General features: G+C 40.6%; 1 protein-coding gene across 1 annotated transcript in view; it reads left to right on the forward strand.

Moving 5' to 3' along the window:
* The window catches only part of FLVCR1 (FLVCR heme transporter 1), a 927,801-nt gene that overhangs the window by 359,630 nt on the left and 543,736 nt on the right, over positions 1–24,435 (forward strand). Inside the window, exon 5 of the mRNA XM_044055488.1 lies at positions 11,934–12,037. Coding sequence (XP_043911423.1) covers positions 11,934–12,037 — 104 coding nt within the window. The remainder of the gene's footprint in view (positions 1–11,933; positions 12,038–24,435) is intronic.

Here is a 24,435-nt window from a genome sequence, read left to right on the forward strand (position 1 = left end):
GGTTTCCCTACTTCCAACCCTAGCAAGACAGTCCAGGCTTACTTCCCCAGTCTGTAAAATACTTTCAGCCTTGCAAAAGGCTGCCACTAAGAAAGTCTACACCAGTAAGTGGAAAGGTTCGTCATTTGGGCTACAAATAGAAATATTGACCCTTTTTCAGCACCAGTTTTGGATGCTCTGCTTTTTCTTGGTACTCTATCTGAGGAGGGAGCTAGCTTCTCTACCATCAAGCTTCAGTTAGCTGCTATTTCTAATTTTCACACTGCAATTCAATCTCGTTCCCTTTTCACCTTTAGGTTATGTAAATCCTTTATGAAAGGTATTCTCTTGTTGAGGCCTCCTATCAAGGACTCCTCCACTTCTTGGGATCTCACTGCAGTGTTGCTGACTTTGACTCAGGGACCCTTTGAAACAGCTGTATGTTGCGACATGAAGTTTCTGTCATGGAAGACAATCTTTTTGGTCGCTATAACTTCCGCTAAGAGAATTTCTAAAGTGCAAGCCTTATCCTCCAAACCTCCTTACATAATTTTTCATAGGGACAGCGTTTCTTTAAGTACCAGTGCCTCCTTTAGGCCTAAGGTAGCCAGAGAAAGCAATATCAGCCAGTCCATCCACTTACCAGTGTTCTTTCCAAGTTTCTCTAGTAAAGGTGAGTATGTTCTACACCTTCTAGACGTTCATAGACAATTCCTTTCCTACCTGCACAAAACCAAACACAGGAAGTCTACCAACTTTTTGTAATCTTTTTGGCTAATAAAGCAGTTCAAGCAGTGTCCAAGATTACCTTAGCAAAATGGATAACTGCCTGTATTTCATACATGTACTCAGAAAAAGGGCCTAGAATTACCTCGACCTCTTAGGGCACATTCCACCAGAGATGTGGTGACCTCTTTCACCTTCTGTTGATGATATTTGTGCAGCAATGACATGGTCCAACAGTCACACCTTTGTGCTGCACTACAAGTTGGATATCATTTCTAGAAGCAAGGCTTCCTATGGCTCAGTGGTGCTCTGGCATATCCTTCCATGTGGACCACCCAGGAGTTATATATCTGGGGGGACTGACCCTATCTTGAGGAGGAAAGGAAAAGACAACATCAGATTAAAAGGTTATGTTGTACCATAACTTGGCATCTGTGTTGTCTCTCTTCATTCCTCCTCACTTTCCCACCCAACCATCCCCACTGCCTCTTTCTTGTAGAGGATTATGAAACATGATGGGGGTCATATGTCCCATGTCTGAGCCTCATCTGCCATTCTTTTGCTGTATGGGTGTTGAATGGTTGGAATCAGCAAACTCAATCCGAGGTGCTTGGGTGTATGTATAGTGCATTGTGGCTAAGAGGGAGGAGCTTGAGAGTTGGATTCAAGTCTGAAGAATGTTGCCAAGCCAGATCTGAAGCTGAGATCTGAGACCCCCATCGTGAAGAGAAATGAAGATAAACAACACAGATGCCAAGTTATGGTAAGATAATCTTTTAATTCTTTACTGCTCTGTTAAGTAAATCTTGCTGGGTCAGTACAACATTGGATTTGTTGAAGTTTCAGATATGACATGAGTGCTATAAATGGATTTTACATGACTTTACTTATTGAATACATATTTATGGTCTTCATTTCATACATGCCAGATGATGTTTTTTTCTAAATTGATTTTAAGAGGGGCTTTAATACTGGATGATTTAAATCTTGAAGTTCATCTGTATAAAGACCTTGGCATTTCAATCACCATCAAGCTAACATCTGAAAAATCATATTATCAGTATTAGAACCAGGACAATGCAAAATATAGGACTTTTAATCCATTTCATTAAGAGATGAGTGGAATATAGTCCAGCTTTATGCAACTTGTGTAAGACTAACCTTAGAGTATAGCAATACATTTTATTTTGTGTGTGTGTGTGCGTGTATGCACCCATATACACACATACACACACACACACACACACACACACACATATATATATATATATATATATATATATATATATATATGTGTGTGTGTACACACACACACACACACACACACATTATCTATCTATCTATATATATATATATATATATATATATATTTATATATATATACACACACACACACACACACACACACACACACACTTATTGGCAGTCAGTTACAAAAGCTGGAATCAGTATGAAGGATGTCAACTCAAATCCTTTACAGCAGGGATAAATTTAGTAATCAAAATAGATCTAAAAAGTTAAACTTGGTTGCATTTCATTACAGATAGTTTAGAGGGAAAGCAATTTTAGCATACAAGGCCTTTCATGATGAGTCACTTCAAGCTGTATTAAATTTAAATCTGTATTCAAATCCACTGACTCATAAACATAAGAACATCAATTTTTTATTTGCAAATATCATAGCCTCTCAGGCCATCCCAATAATTCGGAATAGGCTGCTATAAGGTGTGAGGGTATCAGAATACTTAAGTTACAAAAATAAACTGGACATATTGATGGAATTTGAAACCTTTTTACTCCTGATTCTAAGGATTTGGTGTTTTTTCAATGTCCCTAGAGACTATTTACATTAGATCAAAAAAACTTAAGTTTTTTTTTTAAGTTTTAATGTGTATGTACATATTAAGTAAACACCATCCTATCCTGTCACTCCCTTTTTAAGGGCATAGTTTGGCATCTATCCGAGTAATTGTAGTGTGGATTACTAAGATTTGTTAACTCTGGGTATAACCTAAAGATAGGTGATATTCCATATTCTTGGTGCCTGCAACATGTTTGTGCCAGGACAGCATAATAATTGTGGACAGCCAAATAATATATATCTCTTTTAATAGTCTTGTACTGTAGAAGTTCTTTGTGTTCCAGTTTTTCCTCTTGTTTGGCATTCTTTGAAGCAGTAATGATAAAGGGGTTTGTGGTCCTTTGATAGAGATGCAGCCCATGAATCCTAGTTAACTCTGCTCTAACGTTATAAAATTTCTTCAGTCTCTGATCAGAGAGTTGCCTAAAGATGGGGTGAAGCAAATCTATTAGAATGTCTTCTAGAGGATCAGTGCTGTATTACCACTGCACTGTAATACCATTATTTTTTGGCTTCCTAATTACTGCTTTACTTATTTTTTAATTTTAAATTATATGTTGTGTTTAAACTTGATGTGTGCCCTTAAGCTCCTTCCCATTTACACATTTTTCTAACTTGCAAATATTTAGGCCTCCACGTATTTTTTTATATACTACGAGCTCACAATAATGAAAGTGAAGCGTGATTCAGTAGTCTGAGTTCAGTATTTTGAATGGAGGTATGAATGGAGATCCCAGTACAGTGAGGATCAGGGAATTTACCCTTTTCCTCACTGTAGTACGATCTCTGTGTTGGTATATATAATTTGCAGGGGGTTTGGGGGGGTGCAGGGGGCCTTGCCCTCCATGCAAAACAGAAAAAATGTGTGCTATTGAGGTGAAATACTCACTGCACGTTTTGTGAAATATCCTGGGTGTCCGTTGTCATCTTCTGGTATGTCGAATAATGTCGACTGCAGACATCAGGGAAAGGATTTTTAACATGGCGATGTAATAACATTGTTGTTTTCATCATTGTGGGTCACTTGAAATGAACAAACAAAGTACATTTCAAGTATTTGATAGTAAACCTGTGTGTGTATATATGTATGTGTGTGTGTGTGTGTGTGTGTGTGTGTGTATATATATATATATATATACGTTTTGTTTTTTTGTTTGTTTTTTGCCTAGGCTTTATGGTCAGCACTCCTTTGCATTTCGAAATTTGTGTTGTAAATGCATTTGATGCTAGTAAACAAGCAAAAAAGCCTTCCTTATCCGACCTGAAAGTTGAACTGGCTAAGGGGGCTGCAGAAGGTAATGGGGGTAGAGGGAAAAGGCAGCTTTGTTAGTGGATGTGTTTTTTTTTTTAGTTTCTTATAGTCAGCACCTTAAACTCTCTCTCTTGTTCAGCAGTCTGCTGTCTGCTGTTTTAAAGTATGTAGCAAAATTACTTGCCTGTCCTTAATTATTGTAAACAGTTATTATCATGTCCCCTACAGTGTACACGTGGAAAGATAAGAAAAAAAAACACCAAATTAAATCTTAATGTTTTAGCCTGCAGAGTAGAAACAAAAAAGATCAGGTTAACTGCAGAATATAATAATATAAAAGAACAAAATTAGGTTTTTGTAGCTACCTTCTCCTAAATCTGCAGTTCTGTATAGTCTCATATGACAGTCCAACGATGTTCTTCAGTCTTCTGTTAAACTTTAGTGGTAGAGTCCCATATTGATATTCCATTTAGAATCACAGAATGTACAAGGCAACAGGGCTCGCTGTCCATTTATGACTCGCTAGTACTCATCCTTAGACCTTACCTCCTCAGTCATATCAGAGGTGAATTTATGAATTCCTTCTTAAGGAAGACAGTGTGTCACATTACCTGATGTGGAGAGGAAGTTCCTTCCAGAGACGGAGTAGTTACTGCATGACAAATCTCTCTTTCCACTGTGATTTGTTGATTTGCTGAAGCAGGTTTAGATCTCTGGTTCTGGTGTTCACTGGTTTATTTGGATTGTGGGGAAATAAGCCATCTGGAACTAATGATCCCTAACGGCCTGTAAGTTGAGGCACCCATCACCTCTAAGGAGCCTTTATGACACTTGATACAGGAACAGGACATCTGGCCTCTCTTGGTTGCCCAGGTCATTTAGGCCTACAATCTTTTTTTTTTTTTTGTTAGAACCATTTATGGCATCTCCAGCTTGATATGTGTTGTAAGAGGCATCCAAAAAGGGGAATTGTACTTGGTTGAGGAGGGGGCATTTTTTTTAAGCTGGTTGGAGGGTTTGTATACTAAATGCAAATGCAGCAATGTTGCATTTTTAAGCATTTGGTTTTAGCCCATTTACAGAATCACATCTATTAACATGTGTAAGTTCATTTTGTAGCTTCTGCATATCAGAAAGTGATGTAAGTATAACATACATCAGTTTACAATCATTTCCAAACTTGGTTAACCAGAGTTCCCAGGTTTTAATTTGGAGATTAGAGAAGTGTATGCCAAATAGCAGAAGTCTTAGCATGGATCCCTGTGGTATTCCACTGTTTGCTTTCATGCTCTCTGAGGATGCATCTGCCACCTCAGTGTAGGTTCTGTCCTTCAGCCCATTTGCTGTCCATCTAGTTACATATGGATCAATTTAATGTGCATTTAGCCTGTTGATAATGTCTGCATGTGGCATTTAACAGATGCCTTGGAGAGGTCAAGGTTTGCTGTATGGACAGTGTGACCACTATTCACGGCTTACCCTTAAAAATCACCATATTTGTTAAAACAGGATCCACCCTAAACAAATCCTAACTGCTGCGGTTCAAGTAGTAACATTTTTTTATATTATAGTTTACCAGGTCTGTTATGACCTGTTCTATGGCATTGTAGATGAGGCTCATCAGGCTGGGTCTGTAATTCCTGGGGTCCATGGTAGGGACAACAGTGCATGTTTAGTGTTATTCAGCAGGCAATCTGGTATGCTGTCAGGTTCCACAGAGGACAATTTTTTGTAAGTTCAGAGCAATGTTCTGTGTTTTGTAACTTCTGATGCAAGTAATGAAAAATTTTTAATTATCCTTGGCTTCCGATGTCAGCCTAAGTTCATAAGAAGCTTTTAATTTTCAGTACCTTGGATAACCTTTTGATGTTGACCTTGATTTGTGAATTTTTATATTGTAATGAACTTTCTTCGTTTTATTGTATTGTTTATTTATGCATGTGGATCATCAGGCTGATTTTGCCTTACTTTTCTCTTTTTGTTTAGCTTTTTCTAGGGACTGGCAGATTTTTACAGTTTTCTAGGTGAGAATAGAATTTACTTGCATAATTATTAGCTGTGTCAACATTTTGGTGGTTACAGTTATAACTAAACATAAAAATATCATCTTAGAATTGTAGGAAGATTACATGTTTGAAGTCTTTGTATTTGCATCTGCTGGTTTAGAGATTTTGAAAAAGAAGGCTACCAATTTGTGGTCAGACTTGATGGGGGAAGGGTATACAAGTGGGATGATGCGTATAGGTGCTGTATTTGTGAGGACCAGGTCAAGAACATTTTCTCCTTTTGTGGGCTGTGTGTCTGTTTGATCCATCTTTGTCAATGTTCTGCATTTTCGTTGTGCTCAAGTAGTGCAGAGGGATGAAGTTCTGACAGCAGCCCAGGTGACGCATATTCAGTAAATGACTTTGGCTCTTGCTGAAGACAACGTGGGAAAAAGAGGAGTAAAGAAGCATGGACCGCTCACCTCTCCTCAGGGGGAGGGGAAGGCAGATTCTCTGCATATTCTAGAGCATTGCTTCCTCCAGTGGAGGCCAGGAAAAATGTCAGACCATGTGTCTGGGGGTAAGCAGGGTTTCAAAGAGATATAATTTGTGGAGGCTGGGGTGTTTTTTCACGCAAGCCCATTGCACATCCCAGCACTCCTGACTGTATAACAAGAATGCATGGGAATTTGGGCTTTAGTATTTCTTTCCAGCTTGACAGTACAGAAACAGTCAGTAAGTAGGACAACTGCTTTTGTGGCTCTACGTCCTGGTTGCTGGAACAAGAAGTAGTTCCTTACACACCTGGAAAAGCCCCACCCACAAAGAAAAGAGACTTGGACATTGTAGTATTCTGCTGCTTTGCCTGATCAGGGCCTCTACCAGGAAATAGATAGAACTGCGATTTATCCAATGGGTGAACGGCAGTAGGGGTTGATGTGGACAAGATGCTAGAACTGAAGTCAGCAGTTGCTCCATCCACCAACAAAAGGATGCAGTAAACCCCCAGAAATGGAGAAGGGCGCTCCTGGTTTAAGAAGAATTAAGTGATGTATGCCATCCATCAGCTTTAATGTTCATGCCTCACATTAACTTTCATTTGGCTTGGTAGTGTCTCATATTCCTCTTTAATCTGACAGGTCTTTTCTCATGTTGTCCTTTCCAGTGGCAGTGTTCTGCACTGTGTTCATTTTGAATGTCATTGCATTACATTCTCCTTCTTTATAAGTGTCGGTAACACATGCTGTCTTTTATATAGAGCATTAGTGTGCCTCATACTGCCTTTCACTTTGGGAGTAACTATTCCAGACTGTACCTAATTCCGAATGTCAGTATCCTTCAATAAGCATCCATTTCAGTTACCTGTATTCACTGCTTTTTGTACTGAGTACCACTTTCTAATATCCTTAATTTGCTTGGCCATATCTTTTACACAATGGCCTTCCTTTTAACTATCATTGTGCTATACTGTCAGACAGACATGCCATGATCTGCCACTGAAGATTCTCATTGTTTTGTTGTTACTTCGCCATCAATCATATTTCAACATTTTTTCAGCAAGCTCAACACACATGGTCTTGTGCCAGCTATATAATCAAGCTTATTCCCAGAGACCACTCTTTCTCATCACTTACGCAGTTCAGATCTTGATCCTTGCTGTTGTCTGTAAAATCCTGCATGTCTGAACTTCATAATAAGTTTCCCAATGGCTATCAGATTAGGGGCAGTGAAAGTGTTTGTACTGTTTCACGGAAGAGCATAACACTAATAAAGGCAATAGTTGCTAGTGATTCAACCAGGCTACTCAATATAAAAGGCAGAGCAAGTTATTAAACTGTTTCACAAAGTGTGATGGTCAATATTTTCATATGGAGACTGTCAGAGGGTCCATTGTGGAGATCCAGACATAAAACTGAACACCCTTGAGGTGAATCCATTGTATAAATGACCCATGAACCTTTCAACTGATGAAATGACCCACTGTTAATCAGGCCTGAAGTCCAAACTGCTGCTCTGTATGAGTCAGGGACATTGGGATTAAGGGAGAGAGTCCCATCTCCTCTCACTGTGGGAGTGGCTGCATCCTGAAGTTGTTGCATCACTCTGTCTTGAGATGATTGGGTGGATTCTTTTGGGGGCCATCCTGATCCCAAAGATTGGTCTTTTGCGTCACAGTCCTTGATCTGGAGTACTTGCAATTAAGCACTCTTATTTTGGGTCTGTTCAGGCAAGCAGGCCCCAGTCTGGGAGGTCCAGCAAGTTCACCCACTTGGGAACTTATGTTTTAGTGCCTGGAGCCAAACATATGCATGCCTGGTGGGAGTTTCAGTGCATGCTATTAGGAACTTTGGTCTAAAGCCCATCCCAGTTTCAGCATAGGCCTTCCCTCACCCTGTGATTTGGTGCACTGCCAATTCCTGATCACCTGATCCCAGTCTGTCCCACACATCTCTGAATGAGCGTATGTCAGTCAGTAGGGAGGGTCATGTCTCTCTAACCCTTAGCGTGCTGTGAGGATTTCAATAATCTCAAGGGCCTTGCTTTTGAAATAAAAAGGGACAACAAATCCATCCCTCACTCTGCATCTCTGCCAGATAAAGCTTTATTTGTAGATACCCTCAGACTGATGATAAACCACTTAGACTGGCATTTTGGCCTTCATATTTCCTCCTAGAAATGCTTGGTACAATTCCCAATAAAGAAGACAGAGGAGCTCTGGGTCATTCTTACCTTGAAGCTGGTGATTTTGAATACCATTAGTGCTTCTTGTAGGCATCCTGATTTTGCCTCTTCAGCATACTAATGTCATTTGCAACTCCAAGTAGGTAGGCCATGTCATCAAGCCTCTCATTGCTGATTTCCTGTGTGATCTGTCTAGTTCAGCCCAGATCCCAGAAAGTAGATCATATTGATACTTTACAAGTAGACAAGGAATCCGGAACTTTGATTAGTGTGGCAAGAAGGTTAACTCCCCTTCCCTGTTGCACCTTAGGGCCCTCAACTGTTTGTCTTACGTTTCCCAGTTCCAGCCCTGCCTGATGAGAAGGTGCAAGAAACTCCATGAGTTTGAGCTGAGGGTGGAACTTCACAAGATGCTGTCCATAACCACCACTGTAAGATATCATGTGTCCCATTATAAGTTTGACAGTGCTGACACTTTGGCTATGGTAGCAGGGTTGTGCTTATGGCATGCAAAGGATGGATTTGTCCTCTCTCAGAGAGGAGCACAGGGGCAAGATTAAGGCTACCCAAGTTTTGAAAGATTTTTTTTCCCGAGGCAGCCTGTTCATGGCCTGGCCAATGACCTCTTCAGGAGGAAGCAGGTCCTCACCTCTGAGAACCAGTCCTGTCACTTCTATCCCTTTCTTTGCTAGATCTAATCAACCCTTAAGGAGGAAGTTGCTTCCTTGGTATCTAAGGAAGACTCTCAAGTGTAAAACCATGTTGTCCTGTATAGTATAGGCAAAGTTACTGAGGAGTATGACTCTTTTGGACCCCCCCCCCCTTCTCTGACCTGTCTCTGGTCAGGGACTGCCTGCGGAGAGGTTTTTGAGTGAGACCCATTTTAGAGAACCATACAAGGAATTGATGCATTTTACATATGATCACTTTTGGCCAAAGTGGAGTTCACAAGGAGGCCTTGCCAAACACAGCTCCACTGACAGATCAGCCCATATTAGGGGAGTCCATGGAATAAGCCCAGAGTCTACCACTTAAAGGGTTCTTAGAGGCTCTTTCAGTGTTTTTGGATTGATAAAGGTTTTACTACATTCTGTTCCTAGCACCGAAGGGGGTGCTTGATTTCAGCCCGATTTTTAACCTGAATGACTTGGTCAGAATATTCAGTATGTTCAGCTCAGGTGATTAACCTACAGTGAATTGTCTCTTCCCCAACAGGTGATCTCAATAATATACCACATCTACGAACAGGAACAGAGACTGGAACACCACTGACATGACAAAAAAGTTCTTTAATAGTTACACTTTCTGGTACCTCAGCTTCTTGCCTTCTTTTGGAACATTTTTACATTGCAAGTATGTCCCTATATATACTGTTCATCTCTTTAATTATTCAATTAATTTCACACAATTACATTAAATGATTGAACAATTATGTTACTTCTAAGCCAGCTTTTAAAATGCTTTGCATTCTTTTCAAACAGACTGGATAACATACCCTGCATATGATGAATGCTTTTTGTCCCATCAGTATCTGAGGTCCATGTAGGTGACTTCTCTTTTTCTGAGGGTATGCATGAGTCACAGGATAAAGTGTAGACATTTGGACTTTCCTCAACATCCAACGTTTTTACTAAGGTATTAACTGAGGTGGCCAGAGTTTTGCAGGAGAAAGGTGTCTAGGTGTTCCCATAACGGGAAAATGGACTCCTGGTGGTCTCCGTCTGGGACTTTATGGCTGCAGTCCTCTCTTCAGTGTTTTTATAGATGCAGCCTGAATGTTTTTCAGCAAGTTAGAATATGTTCTCTTTGATCCTGCCTTGAGAAGGACCTTTACTGTGGCAGAGCTGGACTGTGCAATATTGGCCATTCCTGTATTTGAGGAAGCCCAGGAGGTCATGGCTTTGGCTGCCTGTGTGAGGTAGTAGTAACATTTCCAGGCTTTAGACTGTTGTGCCTTCTAACCTTGATTGCTTGATTTCATTTGCACACCTGAAAATGTGGGTGTTTCAGTGGACTGTGAGCTGTCAGTGGCTTTAGAGCCACTGTTTGTTTATGGACCCTGCTGCTAGCATCAGTTCATTGTTAGTGTGACCTAGAGTAGTTGACAGTCCGCACCAGTCTTTTTGTAGGTCTCACTTTCTACAAATGAACCCATTGTATATCTTGAAGCCGGGTTTCCACATAATGAAGGGAATGTTGAGCTGTCTGGCAAAGGATCTGCAGATTAAACTGGAGCTCAGAGCAATATTGCTGAACTTGATGGTTTTGGAAAAGCAGTTGCTTCCAAGGCCTTTCTTCTTCTGGTCAGACAGCTAGCTCATCATTTGCCATCTAAACAACGGAAGGCCTTTTATATGAGTTAGTAATTGTCTTTTTCATTTTACTTTTTGGAGTGACTGATAGACTTTTTTCCTCATGGTTGTTATAGTTTAGCACTCGCAAGTTAGAGTTTTGTTTGTACCCCTTGTACAAAGTTATGCTGGTCTGGCACTGAGCCATATTCAGGGCCATCCTTCTTTTGGCAGTTTGCATCTCCAGAGATGTGAATGAGCTGGTGGATGCAGTGAGCTGGATCTGTAGTCCTTTTTGGAGCTCTGGATTTAGAGTACCACACTGGTCATGACCTCCTATATGTAGATATCTTTAAAACCAGATATTTTTGTCATTTTGAAGAATGTGGTTCTTTTACTGTTCAGCAAAGTAGCAAGGAGGTAGTGGAGGGCATGTTCTTGCTCCAATGTCATGAGATGGTCCTTTGTACTTGAAAAACTGGAATATATTTATACTTTCAAATACTTGAATCAGTAAAGTTAAAGACTACATAGAAATTTAATACTGGATGCATATAAAACAACTCTTAAAATGGCAATAAATTGTATGAAAGTTAACTTTAAAGATCTGTGCTTTTTTGACACTGAGATTGTAAGGACCTCCTAAGTAATGCCTCTGAATATAGCGTATTGTGGAGGCTTAACTCCTATCTCCCTTTATGCCTTATTTCCAAGCTGTTTACTTGCATCATGTCAACTGTTCCAGCTATTGATAGATAGATTGTGAAAAATCAGATGGCTTCCTTTCCAGGTTGTGTTACTGTTGCCCATTGTGAATGACAAATTTTCCTGCAGTCCTTAATTCTTTTTATTGTTTCTCCATTTTTACTCCTTTGGGTTCTTTTTCCATTGTTTCATAGATATAGGTCTTGGAAATGGTCTTTGCCTTGTCACACTATTTGAAGATGAAAAACTAACAGTTGCATTGAATGCATAGTGATGTTGGCTTCTTGAGCAGTGAGAGGGAGATTGTAAAGCCAGAAAACTCACATGACTAACTTGTTTTCAAGTATGACCAAAAGATTGGATGTACAGACACTTGGATGATTTCTGAAGTTCTCAATTGATTTTAAATGTGATGGCACTAAAGTAGTTCTTGTGTAATTTATGTCTGAAAGGGTGAAGAAGTAAATGCTGGAAGAATTGGCCTCACACTGGTTGTGGCAGGGATGGTGGGCTCAGTCATCTGCGGATTTTGGTTGGATCATACCAAAACATACAAGTGAGTATTTTTCTTTTTACTATATTTTGCTAAATATGTTACTAAATGTCCTAAAGAGACTTAAAGGATTTTAAATACATGCTTATTACGTTTTAGAAAATGAAAACCAAAGTATTTTAGATAGAAACACTTAACATTTGTAGTTTATGTATTCTGTTTTGTTATTCCTTGTCTTTATTAGCAGGTAAATCTTTCTACAAAAATGCCATTGTCCTTTGGAGTCCATCTATTGAAATATTTTGATGTTGAAATATTTCATTATCTGTGGCATTCTGTTTAGTTGGTTTTGAAGTCAGAAAACAATGACTTCACCAAAGGATTGCCTCATGTGAGTATATGAACTAGAGGGGGTCAGAGAACCAATGTGGGATTTAAAAACTCTTATTAGCTGCAGAGGAGGAGTTGCAGCTAAGCAACGGTGCAGTGGTGCAGCGGTTAACGTTGTTGCCTCACAGCAAGAGGTTCTCTGGTTCAATTCTCAGCTGGGGTGCCTTCTGTGCGGTGTTTGCATGTTCTCCCTGCGTTCGCGTGGGTTTACTCTGGGTACTCCAGTTTCCTTCCACATTCTAAAGACATGCATCTGGAGCATTTCTCCCCGGGTCTCCACTGAAAATATGCTCTCTGGAGCCTAGTTGGACTTTCCCGGTCAACAAATGTTAAATAAAATAAATAAATAAAATAATGGTGGCAGTGATTCAGAAAGATAGCAGCTTCTGATCTAGTGAAAGTGGCTTGGGTTTAACATTCTAACTCATGATTCACAAAGGAACACTGCCCTAATCAACATCAGTGAGCTGCATTTATTACTTGGCATTGTTGACAAAATTTACACACACTGAACTGAAAATGTGTGTACTTGCAGCTCTATGCTATACCTGCTTCTCTGTCTCTATTTTAATATTACAAAGCCCTCTTACCTGGTCATATGCTGTGCCCTAGTTTGACATCACTTCAATGCCAGTTTGCTTGGGACAACAACATGCCATGCCCTGGAGGGCAACACTAAACTCAGATGTTACTTAGTGTAGCTTCTTTAACTCTGCTTAGTTATTCATGAGGACTTATTTTGAACCAGCTTTACAAAATTCATTTTTGGGTTAAGCATGAACAATGGGTGTTCATCATGTTTCACTGTTGCAGTCCTAACCAATGGGTTATCCGGCTCCCGGTAGCCCTCGATCGGCCAGAATACCAAATGTAAGTAAATATGATGTTGGCTGTCATTGGTGTAAAGGACGTCAGTACGTTGGATGCAAAAGGAAGCAGCTGGTGGAGCCCGAAGCAGAAGCTATTTTGCATGAGTGCCAGTCGGCCGTTTATCTTTTTGATTTCCGACTACAAAGTTGAAGCCAGCTACAGCTAAGTACTCCATTGAGGATCCTCTTTTCTTGCCTTAATGAATGTCAGAAAAAGTTAATAATTGTCTTGCCTGTGGAAAGCAGATTCTCCATCGAGATTTTCATTCTTATTTTATTATTTGTTTAGGCCTTGACCATGACGTTCCTAACTGTGATCTCTGTGCTTCCTTTAATCCATGTACTAGTCGTCATCGGGCAAAGCTTTTAGCTAAGGATTTTGGAGTATGGCCTAAGTTCATCGGTATGGCGTCCGTTGGTCTTCAGACTTTGGATATTCCTAAGAAGCATAAGGATAAAGACCGTGACAGGCTTCAGGGGGTCAAATCTACTGAAGACAATAAGTTGGTCGTCAGCCCTGCGTTAGCCAGTGAGGCGCTTTTGCAGCCCCTGCAGTCCATGGATTTTCCACCGCAGGCCTCTGTTGAGACCTTTATAGAGTCTTCCATGCCTCCAGCTTCCATTTTGTCTTCTAACCTTCTGCCTGTCGCTAAGCAGGCACCAGTTTCCGAGGCCTCCAGTCTTCGTTCTGACAGCAGGCACATACCGACGGCCTCCACCACTACTTCAGTGGTGGCCAAGCCTCCCGAGTCCTTCCGACTTACAGGTAAATCTTCCAGTCGCAAGCCTGTGAAGAAACAGGCCCCAGCTTCCTCTTATTCCTCTCATTCGCAAATGGTTAAAATGGCTAATGACCTTTTGACACTTATTAGAGGCTCACAGCCTCCTCCTTCAAAAAGGGGCAGAGATTTCTTTCCAGAAGTTTTATCTTATTCAGGTTCTGATACTTCTAGCATTTCTGCTGATGAAGAAGATGTTTCTCAGGTTTTTTCTCCTTTTAAGGATTCTGATGCAGAGGAATCCATTCCTTCTTCTTCTCCTCCAGAAGATTTTTCTTTTGCTGATACTTTAAATACATTTAGGGAGCATTTTAAATGGGAAAGTCAAGATTACCTCCAATCTAAGAAAAGGATCAGGGAGTTTTTGGATTTGCCTCAGCAGAAGCCTCTGGTTATTACTCCTGTGTTGGAAGTGGTTGATGATGTTTTCCTGGAAAATTCCTTGACTCCAAATTCTGTTCCTCCTGCTCCCAGGAAACTTGACAGGTACTATAGTTCCTGATTCTCATTTGTTTCTTTTTAGGAATCTGTTGGCTGATCCGGAGGTTATTTCTCAAGGGCTTAAAGGGGTCAAGGCCACTGTTACCAAAAATCCTGTTCCTTCCGATAAAGAATCTAGGTAGGTGGGGAAGAAAGGTTTATACCTCTGCCACTCTTGCTATTAGGTCTACCAGTTGCCTTTTTCATATGCACAAGTATCAGCAGCACACCTTGGAGACTATTAAGTCAAAGATTGCAAGTGTGCCTCTTTTGGCGGAGAGTAAAGATATGCAGGGTTTGCTGAACTCTGCCAGTCTTGTCAACAAGCATTCATTACATTGTGGCTTTGACATTCTAGAAGCTTCCTGCAGGACGGCAGCTACTGGATCTGTTATCAGAAAGTATGTTTGGCTCAGGGAACAGCCCCTTCCAGAGCCCATCAAGTCTAAACTGTTAGATGTACCTTTACACAAGGAGAGTCTTTTTGGCAGCAAAGCAGAAGAAGTGCTCAAGTAGATGGAGGATAAGGCCAAGTCTATGCAAGATGTTAAAGACTTTCTGCAAGTTCAACCTCCTCGCTTCAGCAGGAATTACCCTTCTAAGAGTTGGATGTTTTCTTATACCAGCAGACAGAATCGTTTTAGAACTAGAGGTTACAAATTTTCTAGGGGGCATGGGGCTTCCCCTCAAAGGACTAAGCAATGGCATGCTTCCACTTCTAAGACGGGAAGTTCTAAGCCTGCATCTCAGTCCAAGCATTCTCAATGACTTTGTCTAACTTCTGCCTGTCCCTGCTTGCCCAGAGTTTCCTTTAGGGGGAAGGTTGGCCATTTTTGCAAATGTCTGGGCCACCATCACGGACGACAAATGGGTATTCAGAACTGTATCGCTAGGACACAGGTTTTCTTTCCACACCTTTCCAGTGCCCAAAGGATTCCCGGACATTCCTCCAAATCAAAGGGCAGAAGTAGAAAAGCAAATTTTGTCTCTGTTACATCTGGAGGCAATAGAACCTGTTCCTGCTCAGCAGGTAGGCCAGGGCTTCTCTTACAGACTTTTCTTAGTTCCAAAAAAAAAAGGCACCTGGCATATATCCTAGATCTATCCATTCTGAACTCCTTCTTGGTAATTCCAAAGTTCAAAATGCTCACTCTGCATCAGTTGCTACCAATGTTAGATAAGGACTCCTGGCTGGTAACTTCGGAGCTCAAAGAAGCTTATTTGCACATCCCTATCAGGGAAAGCTGCAGGCAGTACATTAGCTTCAGAGTGGGCAAGCAACATTATCAATTCTCTGCACTGCCCTTTGGCTTATCTACTGCTCCCAGAGTTTTCACAGAGTGCCTGGCTCCAGTCATTGCTTTTTGCAGGCAGATGAAAATTCAGATTTATCCATACTTGGACGACTGTCTAATTCAAGCAAATTCTCAGGAACAGCTGTTATGGGATTTGGAATTTATAAAGACTCTTCTGTCTTCCCTGGGTTACACTCTCAACGAGGAAAAATCAAAAATGGTACTGACCAAGGAGATAACATTCCTGGGAGCGAGTCTGAACACAGCCGCCCAGATGATATTTCACCCAGGAGAACCAGACAACTCTTTCAGTTTACTTCAAGGACTTGGCAAGCCTGTCCCAGCTCCCTGCAAGGAAATACCTGCAAGCTCTGGGATTCATGGCATCTTGTATTCTCATGATTCCATATGCAAGCCTGCATATGAGGAAATTGCAATGGTACCTCAAGAACCTTTGGTGTCAACACACACAGGACCTGGATATGATAATTCCTCTGCTTCCTTGTCTGCAGACAGAGTTTCTATGGTGAGCGACAGCATGTCTACAGAACAAAGGCATGCCTTTCCGCCCACCTCCCACCTTTCAAGTTCTGACCATGGATGCGTCAGACTACACCTGGGGAGCTCACCTGGATGGCAGATGCATACAGGGATGTTGGAATGCCCAGCAGATGCACTTGCACGTAAATTTGAAGGCATTGATAGCAGTTCACCAGGCCTTACTGGCTTTCAAGCATCTTCTTTCTCCAGGAACTCTGCTTGTCAACACAGACAACACCACAGTCATGTGGTACATCAACAAACAGGGAGGTACTTATTCTTATCCCCTGTGCAGACAGAGCATGATTCTATGGTCCACAGCGGCATCATTGGGCCTACATCTCCTAGCTCAATTTCTTCCAGAGAGACTCAATGTTCTGTCAGACCAGTTGAGCAGACATACCCTGGATCCTCACGAGTGGCAACTGAACAGAACAGTCTTTTACAGCATCATTCAGCGTTGGGGCACCCCTCAGGTGGATCTTTTCTCCTCCCCAGACAACCACCTTCTGCCACTTTTTTGCACCAGACAGCATCACAGCAAGGCCTGGAAAGTGGATGCTCTGTCCTTCCCTTGGACGCTACTTTCAGTTTATGGCTTCCCTCCTCTTCCTCTTCTTCCCAGAGTATTTTTGAAGATGAGGGACAAAAGACCAAGGACCATTTTCATAGCTCCAGACAGCTCAGGCAGCAGTAGTATCCACTGCTTCGCAGTCTCTCCCAATTTCCTCCATGGCGTCTTCCTCTGAAACCAGATCTTTTGGTTCAGGAAGGGGGAAAACGTCTGCATCCTCATCTTCAGTCTCTCCATTTGGCAGTATGGCTCATTGTATGAATCATTCTGTTTCTTCTTCCCTTTCCCAACAGGTGGTTAACGTACTTCGTGAGGCCAGGAGGCCTAGCACTAGGAAGTCCTACGCTGGCAAATGGGAAAGATTCTCTCATTGGATGCAGGCTAGTGGGGAATCATCTTCTCAGCCTACTCTTCCTCCGATCCTGGAATACTTGGCTGATTTGCGTCAAAGTGGCCTTTCTTTTTCCTCTATCAAGATCCATGCTTCAGCTATTTTTGCTCACTGTTCTTTTGAACAACCCATTTTCTCTCATCCCCTGATGAAAATGTTTCTCAGAGGTGCTTGCAACTTAAGACCTCCCAGAAGAGCACCTACTCCAGTCTGGGACCTTAATTTTGTTTTAGAGAAGCTCACTCTTCCCCCTTTTGAGCCGGCTGCCACTGCAGATTTAATGTTTCCCTCTTGGAAAACAGCCTTCCTCTTGGCTATAATTTCAACAAGGAGAGTTTTGGAGCTGCAAGCTTTGATGGCTGTGGAGCCTTTTCTCATCTTCCGTGCAGATCATGTCTCTCTGAGAACCAATCCCTCTTTTATGCCTAAGGTGATTTCAAGCTTGACTGTTATTCAGTCCATACACCTTCCTACTTTCTTTCCTAATCCTCAAAATAGAGGTGAAAGGATCCTGCATTCTCTTGATGTGCACAGACATCTTAGGTTTTACCTGGACAGGACTAAAGACCTTTAGAAATTAGCTCAGCTGTTGGTCAGTTTTGCTCCTGGAGCCCAGGGCAAAGCTATTTCTAAGCAAACCATTTCTAAATGGATTGCGCACTTTATTACTTTCTATTATTCCTTTCATGGCAAGGTTCCTCCTCAAGGGGTGAGGACCCACTCCACAAGAGCAGCCTCCACTTCTGCAGCCTTTTTAAGGGGTGTCCCTACTAAAGACATTTTAGAGACTGCCACATGGTCTTCAGTATACACTTTCACAAAGCATTATAATTTGCCTTTGTTTTCTAGAGCCAGGGTAGGGTTTGCCACTGCTGTTCTGCAGGGTATTCTCTCCAATCCTTGATTCAGTTGGTGCCTCCTCCCTTTTCTCTAGGCTTTGGTAATTAACCCATTGGTTAGGACTGCAACAGTGGAATACGATGAACATAGTACTGTTGTGTACACATACCATAAATGTAGATGTTCAAGTGTATTCACTGTTGCAGTCCTGGTTTCCCTCCCTCCTTCCCCCTTTTTTGATCTTCTCCTGTTCTCCTTTCCTAAGGTGCGGGCTTAATCTGGTTTATTTACCAAAGATACTTTTATTTTTGGTCTAAGCCTTGTTTTCTTGGGAGCTCCTGACTGTTATGGCAAGAAAGACTGAGGAAGTGACGTCGGCTGCCTCCTTTTGTATCTGACGTACTGACATCCTTTACAACTGATGACAGCCGACGTCATATTTACTTAACTTTGGTATTCTGGCAGATCGAAGGCTACCGGGAGCCGGATAACCCATTGGTTAGGACTGCAACAGTGAATACACTCGAACATCTACATGTATGGTAAGTGTAAACAACTGTACTATCTCGGTAGCAGAAAGCTGCAACTTAGGAATCTCACCCCAAGTCTGATTTTCGTATTGTTGGGTAAACAGAAAATTACAAAAAGAACCAAAATTCATGGCAGAAGGACCAAAACTCTGAAGTGGTAAAATTGTATGTTCAGGGAGCCTTGTCACCTCAACAAATTATAAGTTAAGTACCTAACCCTCTACTTTCAAATTTGCAGTTTAAAACTTATCTTCAGCTGTTTTTGAAGTCTTTGTAGATTACATGGCTTGTCTCCTTACATTATAGGGATGTGTCATTGTGCAAGTATATCAAGGCACTTTCTCATTGGTTAAGTGTAGCATTAATTTTTATCTCTGCTAACTAAGTAGGTTGGCTGATCCAGGGACCTGTTTCAGCCACAACTGAGATTCAGTGGCAAGTTAGAGACATGACAAACACTAAAGAAGGTAATGGACATTGTGTTTGTTGAGGTTATAAAGTCTTTCGGTTTTTCCCGGTTAGGGGTCGCCACAGCGGAACTCTGGTCCACTCATGATTGGCAGTGGATTTTATGGTGCCGAGTTGCCAGCCCGATGCCCAACCTTCAAAGAAGGCACGCCCATTCACGATCGCACCTACCTGCATGTCTTTTAACATCAGTCGACCGTGGGGAGGACATGCAGACTCCACACAGAAGGCGCTCCAGCCAAGAATCGAATGGGAGAACCTCTTGCTGTGAGGTGACAATGATAACCGCTGCATCAGTGCAGAACAGTAGCCTGCAGTGGGCAGGATTCTACTGGGATCTTTCTTTGAGCAGTACAGTAAAGGCTCCTCTCTGCTGGCACTGGTTTGTTAAATAATTAACACTGCTGAGCTGTGGAATGTTGCACATTAGTAAACTAAACACAACTACACTGCAGTACATTTTCTGAAAAATAAAGTCAAAAAGCATAAGAGAAGCAAATGTAAATATCTTGTGAAAAGAAAATGCTATTTAAAGGGTACAGACGTTACCAGTAAAATGACTTTTTTACAGTGATAATAGTCCATGCATTCACATTGTTTACATTGATGCTGTGGTGTACTACACTGCAGACAAACCCAGAATTATATTTTTCTCTAAAGTTTCACAAAATGACCATGTATTTTTCTGTCTTCTCGCCATGACATTTGATACCATGACCCTCAATAAAATGTAGTTCTCTTTGTATGAAAATATGAGTAACAAGTGACAACAGCTTAATATCTTCATTGTGGGGTATACCAGACTCTTGCACTGCCCTTACCAATTGAACAGTCACTTAGTTAGGGATGCCATAGGGAACTATGGTGTTAAAATGAAAGATACAAAAAAAATGTTACAGTTGTGAATGAACTAACATATGAACACCAAGTATAAACCACACTACCTTTTTGTTTTTTTAAGAACAGATTTGTGCTGAAGCCTAATCATTCATTTGCCTGTTATTGTTAACATTCTTTTACTGGTAAAGTGTTTCATCATCATGCATACTGTGTCAGTTTTACTGCTGAAAATGACTTTCTGCTATGGCAGGCAAAGAATAGGCACCTGCTGTTAATAGGTATTTTGAACACTAGACTCTAAGTTTCTGCCTGCAGTTTTACATGGTTATCTTCTAATACCAGACAACGTTCAAAATGCTGTATGGGGGGGGGGGGGGCAGTGGTGAAGTTTCATTATTTGTTCTACCACTGCAGTTCATAGATGTACATCTTTGAAGCTTATCAGACCTTTATAAAGTCACATTGCTCAGTGACGGTGTCACAGCTTTGTGATTTCAACAGGTCAAACCCATCAGTACCTAAGTATTTAGCATGTGCTTTACATTGACAGCCTGCTCTTCAACATGTGGATCTAATAGTGTATGAATTGTCTAACATTGGGTGGTTTACCACCTGTGTGGTGAACCATAGACTGTTGGTTAGGGGTGTTATGTACTGTGTGGTGCTGTGTGTGGAAACACACAGCTCCTGTTGCAGACTGTCGCATTTGTTGTAGGACCACCTGTACTTCACTGACCATCTACCAAATGACTTGGAATGAATAAGCTAATCTTCAGCTGTGCTTTTGTAATCTGACTCTGTGGCTAGACTTTGAAGAAAGGAGACACTTCACAAGTTTTGACTGCCTTGGAAAAAGGAAGATTCACTTGAGTGCACTGTGCAACTCTGAGGGAGAATGTAATAAATAGTGGCAATGTGGTGGACTCAGATATTGCCCATAAATATATATTTCAGTTCTGCCAGCGTTGATCACTTCAACGCTGGCATATGCTGTAGTCAACAGCTGTTACTGACTGCATGCTGTTAAATACAAATATAACCAACTTAATGCTTGTTGGCTACCAGAATCTTCTCCCTATTTAGTGACTTGAAGTCATAGTTTCTTATGCAGACCCAACATTAAACCACCTGAATATTTTTCAGTGATAATTTTATCTATAGTGTGTGTGTGTGTGTGTGTGTGTGTGTGTGTGTGTGTGTGTGTGTGTGTGAAATATACATACAGTGTGTGTATGTGTGCATATAAACTAAGAATACTGACCAGTCAGATTTCTAATTACCTATGAACCTAGCATGTTCCTTGAGAGGAGAAAACTAGTGCAGGCTGCCTAGACGTCACAGTCAGTTGCACACTCTTATTCCTTCTCAGTCTTCAAAATCTCACTAGTAGCCGTTTTTCTCTGTGCACCAAGTCTGACTTGCAGTGGAAAAAAAGGCACTGCAGTCATTTTCTGCTTATCTTTAACAAGAAATGAAAAAAAATATTTAAAAAAAAAGGAAGAAAAAAAGAGCCAAGGCATAAAAACATTTACCTTAGAAACTATAAATTTAGAAAGCAGATAAAAAAAGCAGAAGTAAGACCATGTCAGAAGCTGATAGCAGTGAAACAGAAGACTATTGTAGAACAAAACACCAAGAAAGCAACTAATTGGCACCAAATGTATTCCAAGGCTGGCAAAAAAAATCTTATAACTTATTACAGAAGAAATGAATGAAAACTGTTCGCTGTTGAAGTCCCTAGCAATGAAGGTCAGCAGTATTCCCTAAGAGCTGCAATGACATAAACTTAACAGTCCCAGGATGCAAAGTAAATGTACTTAGAGACTCCACCTCCAATACATCCAAGTATTTATAGCTGTAGTAAAACAGTATAGACGTGACCAAAAACAGGGTTACTCTTTAAAAGCATGCCTTAATGGCACTTAGGTTCAGGGGGAACAAGAAACGCCAGGAATAACTCTTTAAAAATCGTGTCTTAATGACACTTAAACAGTATGTGGGATGGGGATACAAGCCATTAGGGATTATATTAAACTACATGATGTAATGGCACTCTTACAAGATGTGGATGTGCTCTAAAGGGGTTTCTATCATGTGATTGAGTGCTCATTTAACTGATTCACAAATGGTTGAAGACAACTGACTGAAAACGCATTTGACTGAATCTCAGTTGATAGAAATGTGTAAAAGTCTGTAGACATAATGTGAAAGTGTCGTTTCTGATTATAGGGGTTATTAGGGAAGTAAGTCTAGCTGAGTACTTATGCATTGGCAGTATCTGTATGGTATATTTTTCTTTTCTTCACAGCTATGTAAAGGGAGGGGGTGCTGAGGGGGCCCCGCAAAATAAAACTGTTATATTGTATAGAATGTTTTCTCTCAGTTGTGTTTCAGCCAAATGAGTTTTTATTTAAATAAGTTTGCAGTAATCAGTCATCAGTGTTTTGGGATTCAGTCAAATTAACCTTTGATCAAATAACATAAATCCCTTTAAAGGCACTTGTTTAAAAAAAATGATTTGGGTTGGAGGGAACACGAGTCTCCAGGGAGACTCTGAACCCTTTTTAGTGCCTTTAAAGCAGTTATTTAAACCCAGCATCCACCCACCACTTACAGAATATATTAGTCCTCTGCACCACCACTAAACACCAAGGATAATATGGGATAATATATATAATTGTAAAAAAAATAGTGTACAAAAGAAAAGGACACTGGCTTTTGAATCATGCACCCCTGAAACAGAAAATGGCAGCATTAACTCACTATATTGATTCCTAAGTTAGCATAACAAGGATTTTTTTTTAATATGACTACCTCGGGCATTATGTAGGGCCTACAGTAGTTCATGAGTTATGAAGGAGAGGGACAGGGCACTTAAAAGAGTACTTCTCAATCTTGTAGCACAAGAAGTTTAGACAAAGCCAAAAATAATGTGACGACAAAGAGAGACTGTCTGGGATGGATTGTAATTTTTCCACTTATAAACTTGTTTAGTCACTAGACTAACAGCTTTTGCACTACCATTCATACAGAGCCTTTTTACCACAGTCCTTTCTGCAAGCACTGCGATTCTGTCTGAATACCTGGGTTTGTTTCTAAAGGATGAATAATAGCAAGAGTACTGTACTCTTAACTTTAATGGAGCCACAAAACATCATATTCTGCACGAAGAAAGTGAAGAACTGTACAAAGGATTAATTTTTCAAAGCCTACCATGAATTTTTTAACCTGCTACATCATGTAGCAGAGTCCTTTGCTGTCACCCCAAATGTGCTCCACAAAATATTTACAGCTAATTTTCTGTGTGATGCAACAAAGAACCTGTGAAGAAAGGAGTAAGCCAGAAGGAACTCTCAATGATATGTACTAGCCATTCATTAAGATTAACAACTGTTACACTGTTATAAGAAGAGGGATTGCAAAGCTGTGAAGTAATTGAAGTGACTGGGCATAAAGGTGTGGCACAGCTGGTAAAATTGTTGCCTCACAGCAGGTGTTTTCTTGTTCAATTTTCTGCTGGGGTGCTTTTTATGCGGAGTCTGCATGTCATACTTTTGTTCACGTTTGGTTTTCTCTTGGTGATTTTGGTTTCTTCCGATATTTCAAAGAAATGTAAAGCAGAAATCCTAAACAAAGACAAACTGACTACAAAACCAACACAAAGGCAGCAGGAGAGATGCAAACAGAGCTCTTTCGTAAACCAGCATGACGATAGCAGGATAAATCCAAACACAACTTTATTCCAAAAAGAAACTGAATTGGCGCTTTCATTCTAATATTGTAAAATTTCATCAGCTAAAACAATTTTTCTTAACCAAAGCTTTATATACAAATTTTAAACACACAATATACTGTCACATAATATCTGAGCCCTTCTAAAAGCTTAAATTTAAAGGGACAAGTTCTTTAAAACACAACCTTATTAACAAATACATTATCTAAAAGCATATTGTAACAGCATTATAAATCAATCTGCACTCATACATAGTGATCTCATCTAAAAACATAAAATATAAATGAAAAATATATATGTGCATGTATAAATAGATGTGGACAAACTTTATCTACACAATGCTTTTAATTTCAGTAAGCAGGCAGTTGAAGTTTGATCATTCAAACATGGTAAACTAAAAATGAGTTGCCAGAACACCTCCCTCTTTTCTGGTAATAGAGGCCAAACCCCCCCACCCCCACCCCTGGAGTAATTTTTTCAAGTATACTGAACTTAGACTGGTGTCTGAGGAACTCTTGCACATGTTTCGAAAGTGCACTAGTTTCTTTATTTCTCTTGATGTCGTATAGGTGTTCATATACCCAGTTTTGCCTATGTAGAACCCCGGACACCTTTAGCAGAGAGAGCAATATAAACTACACCTGTGGTATCGCAGTTAAAGTGGATATAAATAGAGAGAGAAGAGTCTACACTCTTACTGGAAAGCATCAGTAGATGACCACAAAGGACATA

This window comes from Protopterus annectens, chromosome 1.part2, assembly GCF_019279795.1.
Source record: "Protopterus annectens isolate FY-2018-M chromosome 1.part2, PAN1.0, whole genome shotgun sequence".
NCBI lineage: Eukaryota > Metazoa > Chordata > Ceratodontiformes > Protopteridae > Protopterus > Protopterus annectens.